The sequence below is a fragment of the Neolamprologus multifasciatus genome, chromosome 15 (genome assembly GCF_963576455.1).
Source record: "Neolamprologus multifasciatus chromosome 15, fNeoMul1.2, whole genome shotgun sequence".
NCBI classification, from domain to species: domain Eukaryota; kingdom Metazoa; phylum Chordata; class Actinopteri; order Cichliformes; family Cichlidae; genus Neolamprologus; species Neolamprologus multifasciatus.
In genome coordinates, this window is record NC_140453.1 from 7,125,624 (window position 1) to 7,136,725 (window position 11,102).

Sequence of the window (11,102 nt, forward strand, 5' to 3'; positions counted from 1 at the left end):
ATAGGAATGTATGCTGCTGATCAAGGCAGGGAAGTATCATTTTATGAGCTCTGCAACATCAAAGTAAAAGAAATATCATGGCTCCCTCGCTTCAAAAGTCCAGGCTTTCTGCCTCTGTGTGAGGAAAGCAACCACCTGCTGGCAGCTCCTCAGCTCAGGAATCTGTGGAGCTATCCTAGATAATTTAGGAGTTAAGCGTATTCTCAAGGCATAAATATATATCGCTGCATAAGTTTTAGTCTTGCACCTAAAAATAGATGGGTAATTTGCATTGCAGAATTTTTACTTGAAGCAGTTTCATGCCTACTATCCTGATTAGCAGGAATAGAAGCAACAGAGATGGTTGTTCTGGTTCAAAGTATACTGCTGAGACCTCTGTAGGTGGAGTAGGTTTAAAGGCATGAATCTTCTGTTGTGGGATGTTCCCACTTGATAACCACGGTGACATACGCTTTCTCTAATTGCTTTTGTTTCTTTGTGCAGTTGATTTTATAGGAGGGTTCGACTCGTATGGCTACCAGGGGCCTCAGAAGACCTCCCACCTTCAACTACAACCCATGTACATGTAAGTATGGGGACACTAAAACCTCAAAGCTAAAATGCTTTGAGGTTAATTTTATCATATGTTGTGCCAACAACATCAGTGCCATGGTCATTCCTCACTTTTTTAAACCCCGAAAAGCTCTCACCCTCTAAAATTCAACCCCAACAGTCTGTTTAGGGGCTCATTTTCATCTGGGTTTGATATCATGCGTTCTGCAGAGGTGGATATAGGCACGTTCTTGCTCTATCAGCATAAGGGCTTATCATTTACCAGCTCAAGGTCTCATCAGTTATCACCATTGTGGTGCTTTTATCACCCCCCTCACAAATAAAGGTGAGCCATGTAATGAAAACCACTACACTGTTTTTGATAATTAGCTCTTAACCATCTTTTCCACTCTGACTGGAACGAGCACCTACCAGAGTATTATTTTTGTCTCATGGAGTGGCTTTTGTTGTTGTTGCGAGGTTTTTCTTTTGCGTATTTGCAGGACAGATCCTAGTTTATATGGTCATTTCCCTAGACTCAAACTGTGGATTGCAGTTTCATCAAAATCCTCGGCTGTTCTTAGGCGGCGAAGCCAATAGGAGATCACAAGACGAGTCCAGGCTCAGACAACCGTGCATCAATCTCACGGTCTCGGTTTGTTGTGGGGAAGGTGCCGAGCGAACGCAGGAAAGAGGTCCACCAGTGTAACAAACAGCGAGGGAAAGTAATGGTGATTCCACTGATGTGCAGCGGGCAGGTTATCAATAACAGTTTTTATTAGAAAAGAGCCAGAGCAAATTAGAGAGAGAGAGAGAGAGAGATGGGTGAGAGGCTAGTAGATGAAGAGAAAGAAAAAGAGAGAGGAGTGGTTAAAAAGAGAAACACAGAGTGATGGATGGAACATAGGACTAAACAAAGAAGAAAGGCAATAAAGGACCATTCTGTAGTTTTATATCTCCCTGTGGAAGCCATAACACGGGTCATAAATCATCAAAAAAAACCCTACACACACACTCACACACACACACACACACACACACACACCTCCCCACCCAAGATAATTGCTGGAAACACAAACACACATAAACATACACGCGAGAGCTGAAGCATGAGTACACACAGACTCATACGCAGAAACATCCAGACAGTAGTTGTGCTTGTACACATATGGACACACAAACGTACTTTACAGTATATGCACACATACTGACACAAACATCATCAATATGCTATCATTGTTCTCCAGCTGTTGTCCCTTCAGTTTGGTGTTTATTGGCTCTGGCCAGAGGGACCAATAAAAAAGCATCAGCTGTACCATCCCAAAGGAAAAACACACAGACACACACCTACACACACACACACGCACAACAGTCACCCCTCCAGCCTTCTGTAGAAATGTCTTTCTTTTCACAAAGAAAAAAAAAGACTTTTGTTGTTTTATGACAGAAAAAAATAAACAGAGCTGAAACTCTTGGAGTGAATTTATCATACATTTTATTTATTCCTCATCTTTTTGTCTCACGCTAATTAGGGGTGCAAATTGATAAGAATTTAGCAATTCTGATTCCATTATCAATAACACTTACCTATTTGATTCCTTATCCATTCTCTTATTGATTTTCAGTGGGTTCTCATTGGCTCTGCCATTGCTAAGCAGCATATCAAAGACATTACATTCATGCAAATTGATTGCAGTGCTATGTGGTCAAATGCTTGTGCATGCTTGAGGTATTGCAGTACAATACTTAATAACTCCTAGAAGAAAATAATTTGTTACATTGCTTTTTACTCTGTAAAATGACCTGAAACACATTGTCTCAAAGTCTCTTTAGGCTACAGCCCCATACATCAACACAAACCCCTGTCCTAATGAGAACACACATACGATCTTTCTCTTAGTATTTGGTTATGAACACAAAACTGACAGCACTAAGCAAAGATGAAAACCAGCACAAAGACATTTTGAGAAGTCTGACTGCTCATCAGGTTGCTACGTGTTGAAGTTCAGGGTCTGACAGCTGAGCTGGAGTTAGTGTTCACTTATCAGCTTTAACATCATTCTGGGTTCTTGGCTAGCTTAATGTTAGCATGTTCTCTGCACAGGTGCTTGCAAAGAGGCACAGTTGTGTTAGCAGTGTAATGGATCTTCTTTCTGTTCTCGATGCAGTTTGCACTTCATTTGCTCCGGCTCTTTTTATCATGCTCTCATCCGTTTCTGTAATAGAAATAAAAGTAGTGTCCATATCCACGCTGCAGACTGATGCTAATTTGCTCCTCTGACACGCAAACTGAAATCAGCCTGTAGCGCGAGTACAAGTGGAACCAATAAGTGGAATCGAGGCAAGCAAACTAACAATTGGGAACCAGTTCTTTACAAGAACCAGTTCTTGGTTCCCATTCCTAACGCAGTTGACATCGATTGCGTTGTGGCATAGTTTTGAATGATAGGTTGTATCACCAAGAATCATCTGATTTCAAAGTGCTTTATTTTGACAGCATTCACTTGTAATATTTAAAACACGTTCTGCTAGAAAGAGGGGATTCAAGTTTTACGTGGTTGCTGGTAGGTAGCATAAGACCAGCAGTGACTGCTGTGAGTACAGTGCGCTGTATTGCCAAAAGTATTTGAGTTGAGGTCAGGACTCTGTGCAGGCCAGTCAAGTTCTTCCACTCCAAACTGGCTCATCCATGTCTTTATGGACCTTGCTTTGCACTTTTGAGCAACTATGTTGGAACAGGAAGGGGTTGTCCCCAAACTGCTCCCACAAAGTTGGGAGAATGAAATTGTCCAAAGTCTTGGGATGCTGAAGCATTAAGAGTTTCTTTCACTGGAACTAAGGGGCCAAACCTGACTCATGAACAACAAACACCATTATCACCGCTCCATTCAATTTTACACTTGCCACAATACAGTCAGACAAGCACCATTGTCCTGGCAACTGCCAAACCCAGACTCATCATGGGATTGCCAGACAGAGAAGTGTGAGTCGAGACTCCAGAGAACACATCTCTAATGCTCTACAGTCCAGTGGTGGCATACTTTAAACCACTACATCCGACGCTTTGTAATATTTGTTATCCTTAGAATGAGAAATTACAAGTCTTGAGCCATCCACCATTTCTTTATGTTTTGGTAGAAAAATAGGGAAAACTTGGAGTGATTTACTGAATTGTGTGCAAACATACATGAGTTTGTACAATTCGAGCAACCTTGGTATAACCTTATTTTTAAACAATGCCTGATTTCGCTCAAGCAAGCTTTCTTGTATTTTTTTTTAAAATTAGTCTTCAGGAATAACTCTTGAAGGCATGGTTCACCATCATATATCGTCACTGCACAGCAGCAAGGTCCTGAGTTTGAATTCTTCAGCTGTCTAGGGCTGTTCTGTGTGGAGTTTGCATGTTCCCCACGAGTTGGTCCTAGTACACCAGCTTCCTCTCATAGCCCCATATGCAGAGGGTTAGATTAAATGGTCATTCTAAATTGACAGGGTACACATGTCGGTGTGAATGGATGTCTGTCTCTCTGTGTTAGCCCTGCAATAGATTGGCGACCTGTAAAGAGTGTAACCTGTAACCTCTCGCCCTAAAAGTGGAAGAAGATGGATGGATTAAAAACACTGCACAGTGTGCTGAAATATGATAAGGTTTCAGCAAAAGACTAGAAACTGAAGAAATGGGAACAAATAATGTGTTTTGTCAACAAAGTGCCTCAAGATACATTTTAAAATGGTCTCTTAGCTAAGTTGTCTGTTATGTGTAGATACACCACTGGTTTATTATACCGGTTTATTTTTTGTACTTGAATGTTTCAAGGGTCAGTGTTAAAGGGCCTAACAGAAGAAAAACACTTCTCTGAAAATGGTCAGGTAAAAGAAATGGGCTGATACGAAATAGTGAAAAAGCAGCCCCTGCCCAAAGAAAACCTTTTTTCGGAAAAATCTGGAAAGCTGTTGCTCAAGAGCGCTCTAAAAAAAAAAAGGCAAGAACAGATGGCTCAAGACTTTTGCAAAGTACAGGTTACACGGCTACCAAATCTTAGTCTTACTCTTACAGTTAGACATCACTGCATTAAAGATGATGTAATGTGATTGCATTAATGTCAGATGATTGTTTTGGCAACAAAAAGGGGGTGTGGGGTATCACAGAGCCAGTGTACCCTTGAGAGTGTCAGGCTTTCTCTCGAGTGTTATCTTTCACAAAACACATGGGACAAGTGCTTATGATGTTCTCATCCAGCAACATTATCATGAGTAAATGACTAAGTCAGGCAGCGTGCTGAACACAATGTACTGCTTAGCATTTCAGCATAAACCTCTTAACCTTCAGTGTTCTCATTTTTACGGAAGATTTCACAGAGCGCATGACCGCGTCACATACACTTTATGTTTTCATGTCTTATCGCACCTTAAAAATAACTACTTACCAGTTAGAATAGAAATAAAATCATTGGCATTGTTTTGGGTTTTCTTCATCTTCTCTTTTTTTCCCCCCCACAGGTCAAAATAAGCCCAGAAGCGACTCCAAGAGTGCTGCCTTACCAACGATTCCTGCTTAAAATCCTGTTTTTATTACTCCCAACTGTCTTTTAATAAACAACAGAGACACAGACAAGTAGACAGGGAACAGATGACTTTCTGCGATTCAGCTCATAAAATCTCCCCAAACACTTGGTCAGATGGCTTCCCACTAGCCTGTCTTTCAGTGGAGTTCCTGATGAAACATTGGCCTCATGTGGCTCAGCATGGTAACTGCAGGACATTTTTGATTCCTTCCTCAGACCCGGTCAGTAGCCAGTGACTTGCTTCTCCCTTGTGCTGCTGGGCGTCTGCTTTACGAGGGAAACCGAAGGGATGCAAAGAGGCCACGCTCGACGGTCGACGTTCACGTGTTCCTGCGAGCTTCCAATGAGAACTCGTTCAATTTTCTGCTGTCAAAAGAAAAAAAAAAACATGTTTCAGGAGCGCTGGTTAAGTGTGTTGGTATCTAACAGCTCTTGCGCCTCACCAAAGAGTTCAAAAACCATCCCCGTGCACACAACAGAGCCTGTTTAACCTTCTCTGGAACTTTTTGCTCTTTGTGCCTGACTGATTAACACTTGGAAAAGTCCAGCGAAGAATCTCCGAACATGACTACCGATTAAGGAATGTTAAACACCTTTTTTTCCTAAAGTTTTTTTTTTAATTTTGTTTTAGTTATATATTTATTTATTTTTGTTTTTTTGGTGAATTTCAGGATCTGGTTTTCTAACGGTGATGGCCAAGACGGCAGGAGGACACATTTTACTCTGGCAAAAAAATGTTGAATGTTATCCAACAGCGTTGATTTTACACACCGTCCTCTCATCTGTGCATGCGTACAGGAAGCAGACGCATTCACAGACAGGCGTTGAGTAATGTACATGTGAACGCATGCATGCACACAAACACACACACAAGCTTAGAACAAATCTTAGCACTTCACTTTCTTTCTTTTTTTTACTGCTAATGTGAATCTTAATGTTTACAATTGAAAGACTGAACACTTGAGTGACTGACGCAGCAGGTAGAGATGACCCACACTTCTTAGCTGCAGCATCCCAAAGGTCGGGGTGTTTTCAGCCATACAAGGAATAAAAAACAGCTGTGTCTCTTGCTGTATAAAGATTTCGTCTTCCACCCAAGACACATACAGAGATGGTAACAAAGACAGAAAATGTCACAGGAGAGCGACAGGTTCCCATCCGTCTCAGTCCTTGTGTAGACTACCCCATATCTGTCACCGAACAAGCGATTTTCTTTTTCTTAATTAGACTCTTTTTCTTTTAAAGAAAGAATGGCAAATCACCCTTTTTTGCAATATCCAGCTCTTTTTAATAATAATTCAAAAGCAGCCAAAATCTTCTGCAGGCAACACTTTATAGAAATGACAATCACAGTCAGAGCAGCCTGTCGTGTCGTGAATTGGCATTTTTCTGTCAGTTCAGGGAGCTGGATGTTAGAGAAGGAAACCTTCCCGAAAGATGGTGGTCACCGTCACTGGAGAACAGGGAAGCCTTTAAGTGATATTCTTTGATGCATTATTTGATGCTTCGCCTTTGTGGTGAATGATAAAAGATTGAAAGGAACAAATGGGGAAAGCAAGGTTTGCCGTATCCTTGCACACCCTCGCCAGCAGCCTGATGAGGACAAAAAAACAAAGAAAGACATTTAGCAGTTCTCCTCTTTCACTTCATTGCTCCACTTTTAATGCTGAAAGTGCCAACTGTACCATCACATAGACCTCTGTAGACCTTGGTTTCAGAGAGCCGCAGACTGGGACCAATAATAGTAGGTCTCAAGTTTACTTTGCAGGGTTTCCATGAAAGAAAACTGATAAAAGATATCAAAATTAAAATTATAACGGCATTCCAGATAGCCAGCAGGTTTTTTTTATTTTATGTTTTATTTTTATTCAACTGACTCCTCCTGGAAATGTGACTGATGTTGCATTTGTATTGTAATCACTGGACCAAATGTTTTGAGGCCTTCTTCTTTTACTGAGAAACTCTTTTTTTTCTGGTGGGAAAAACACTGGCTTCTCACAAAAGAAGGATGGACAAGGTCAGACTGTTTTCCTCAACAAAATTTGTTTCAAAATCCACCTTCCGCACCCCCTCGGCCAGTATCTTCAGCAGTATATCCGTTTTGTAATGAAACTCCAGGGGTTTCAAATCGCTGCCCTGTGGGGCTCCGGAGGACAGAAACAGCATTTTGTGTGTTTGCATGAGGTGTTTCCCAAACTGTTGCATATTTAATCTCATGCTGCGTGTGACTAACTAGCTACTTAAAAATGGGAACTGTTTGGTTTGTCGAATGCTCCTCAAAAGCTCCTCCAAGAGTCCTAAATGTGAACTTTGTGGGTTTTTTTCTATAAATAACACAGTCTGAAATGTCTGCTGAGTAAAGGGAGAAAAATAGCTACTACGATGTAAAACTATGAAATGTAACTTTGACCTTCTAGACGTTTTTTATTCACATGTGGCTGTGTTTACTGTTTTTTCTAGTTGACTAATACTGTATGATGTTGTGTATAAGTGGGACTACTATGTTTTACTTCTTCTAACTGTATAGTATATTTGAAATCAGAGCGCGAAAGAGAGGACAAGGCGGAGGGAGAGTATTAGTTGCACTATAGGCTGTAATTGTTTAATTAACTGGTCTGTTAGGCCTTAAAATTCACTTTCAATTCAACACATAATTAAATTAACTAATATTCATTTGTATTTGAACTGTCAACCAAACACGTGCACATGTGGCTTTCTGACAGCTTGGTTTGTTTTGCACAGTTCAAATCGGGAAACTGTGAAAATGTTCCATTATTGTGAAGCTTAATTGAAAGAGATGGTCAGTCGCAGCATTAGGAAATGACTTTATTTGAACTGAAAGTGGATTTTATTTGTTAATAAATTTGTCTTTGACCACGCTGTGTAATCAGTAATCTAGAAAGTCCTAATTTGCTACATTTAACAAGCGAAAAAGGATTTCAGAAATATAATGTGACCCGTGTGTGTGTGTGTGTGTGTGTGTGTGTGTGTGTGTGTGTGTGTGTGTGTGTGTGTGTGTGTGTGAGACCACATGTGGGACTGTGTACTGCAGTGCATTGTTTTCTATGTCATGGTGAACTATGCAGACTTGGACCCAGAACCCAACAAAAAGACAATTAAAAAAACACGCGCTCTGCTCTAAATTTTAATTTAAGCTGAAGGAAGAGCTTGTTAAAGGTGAAAAAACAGCAATAACAACAGTAATAATACATTTTTAAAGCAAAAAGGAAGACAGCAGCTACACTGTTTGTTATTTATCTTGAGAGCTGGTTGAGCCCATTTAGACTTTGGAACAGTCAATAGAGCTTTTATGTGATAAAAGGAAAAAAGAATTTGTAGGAGAAGAATTGAGCCGAGCCATTATTATGTTGATCAGTGTAAATAAACATTCAATCAAGCCAGTGTAAAACTCTTGACACTGCAATAAAAAGCTCCAAGATACAAAGCATAAATTCTGGAGGGAAATTGGTTTGTTGAAACAGATAATCTTCTGTTAGACGACTGTTTGAAAATGCAATAAGACATGATCATCATATATTTAGCAACTATTTTCACAGTACATCTTTATGGAAATGTGCCACTTACTGAAAGTGGGAGCAGAGACGTCCAGTCTTTTCTCTGTGGCTCTGGGTTGATTTGTTGAAGTTCACCACTGACTAGAATGTACCATGTATGTATGTTAGCGCCTTCTCTTCATATGATGGGTTTCCCACAGGTGACTGACTGTACATAAACTAGACAGCTGGGATTAAAGTAGAGTGTGGAGAAGGAACGTCTGTACTGTGTCCTCTATTCTTTGATTCCTTTTAGACATTAGCTCAGATTATTCATCCCAGCTATATTATGCATGTAAATTAGTTTAGCCCAGTACAGACTGGGCTATTTCTGTGGACTTCAGGGTTTCTTATCAAGTATACGCTCACACTTTGCTGGTACTGGGTTGGACCCAATTTAGCCTTTGGCACTGCCTTCGTTTGTTGTAGCACAGCTTCAACAAGGTGCTAGAAAGTTTTGCTCCATATTGACATGCAAGCGTCACACAGTTGCTGCAGATTTATCAGCTGCACATCCATGATGTCAACCTCCCGTTCCACCACATCCCAAAGGTGCTCTGTTGGATTGAGATCTGGTGACTGTGGAGGCCATTGGAGTACACATCGTCATGTTCAGGAAACCAGTTTGAGATTAGCTGAACTTTGTGACATGGTGTGTTATCCTGCTGGAAGCAGCCGTGAGAAGATGGGTACACTATAGTCATAAAGGTACAGACATGGTCAGCAACAGTGCTCGGGTAGGCCGTGGCCTTTAAATGATGCTCAGTTGGTACTAAGTATGTTGGAAAATATCCTTCACAACATTACGCCACCAACAACAATCTGAACTATTAACACAAGATAGGGTGGATTTATTATTTATTAATAGACAAATAACATTTGTCTATTGTATGAATTTGAACTGTAGTATTAGTATTCTATTCATAGCTGGCCCAGTTTGGTCTACTGCTGCTTCAAGGTTCAGTGTGTTGCTCATTCAGAGATGCTCTTCTGCTTACTCCGATTATAATGATTGATAATTAGGTTATTTTTGCCTTCATGTGAGCTCATAGCAGTCTGTGTATTCTCCTAAGACCTTTGGCATCAAGAAGACATTTTCGCCCAGAGACCTTTTGCTTACTTGATAGTTTATCTTTTTCCGACCATTATCTGTAAACCCTAGCAATGCTTATGTAGGAAAACATCAGCAGATTCTGAAATATTCAGTGCACCCTGTCATCAACAACTACGCCTGTTTAACTCCCACATGCAGTCAAAGCTGGGAAGCTTTTGTTCATGTTCCAAAAAACTACAACAGTCATTTCAACAGCAAATCAATGTTAAAGGAAGGAATGACACATCTACCCACTTATATGGGAAAACATTCCCGGAGTGAGCAAGGCCAGTTAATTGTAAGGCTGAAGAAATGCTGAAGAATGCAAGTAGTTGAACTATTTTATACCCTGCACACTAGTTACTTTTTGACTTGTTTTGTGTAAAACAGCACCTTCCTGATTGGGTTTGAGGCCTTATGTAATAAGTGTGCACTTGTAAAGATTGTTTTTCCTCTCTGAACATTGTTGGCATTCTCCATTAAAACCAATTGGGCACAACCAGAACAAGAAAACTAATTAGTGTGTGGCCCCAGCCCTGTGGCATTAATGAGAAGTTGTAACAAAGCTAACAACCCATTTTACAGGTACCCTACTTAGATTCATTTGAAAGTTCAACTGCATTAAAAATGTGTCCATTCAAACTGCGTTTATTATTCACTTTTCCTGATGAAATTAAACCAGAGCTGGGTTTTTATGAAGAGGAGAACTGTGAGTGTGATGCAACGAAGAGTAAGTGGTCTACAACAAGTGCTATTGCACGATTCTTTCTTCTCTGAGTTGTTATAATGATTTGCGCAGCAGTACAAAGTGATGTATTCAGTTTCTCGTAAACGAAGCTGACAAAGATTCAGTATTTTGCTCAAGGACATTGCCACAGCAGATACACAGCAATCTAAAGGTTTTTGTTCTCCTTCAATAAAATTTCCCAGAAATGAATGGGAAAGACCTCTTAGACTCTTGGGGGGGGGGGGGGGGGGGGGGGGGGGGATACAGTAAGAAAATACATTCATTTTCTGTATTTTTTGTATTACAAAAACACATTATTAGGAATTAAAACACAAACCTTGGGGAGAAGAACTGATAATATTTTTACATTACCAGAATGATGATTATATGCTTCAATGGTTTGGATTTTTCAGTAGTTACTGTAAAAATACAGACTAATGGCTTTTTACATTTATGAACATTTATGAAAAGCTGAAATGTGGCAGGAAAGAATAAATTAAATTATGGTCCAATTCTCTGTCGTGATGGGACAAAATGGAAAGTTGTTCAGACAATAAATGCTCACGATTTATAATGTTTTAATATTGTATTTGCTAAATGTGATCATAGTTCAGATTTTTTACAAGCAAAAC

General features: G+C 40.1%; 1 protein-coding gene across 1 annotated transcript in view; it reads left to right on the plus strand.

Moving 5' to 3' along the window:
• The window catches only part of nkain2 (sodium/potassium transporting ATPase interacting 2), a 110,838-nt gene extending 101,970 nt beyond the window's left edge, over nucleotides 1-8,868 (plus strand). Inside the window, exons 6-7 of the mRNA XM_085134071.1 lie at nucleotides 484-565; nucleotides 5,032-8,868. Coding sequence (XP_084990197.1) covers nucleotides 484-565; nucleotides 5,032-5,041 — 92 coding nt within the window. The 3' untranslated portion in view covers nucleotides 5,042-8,868. The remainder of the gene's footprint in view (nucleotides 1-483; nucleotides 566-5,031) is intronic.
• Nucleotides 8,869-11,102: the final 2,234 nt, after the last annotated feature.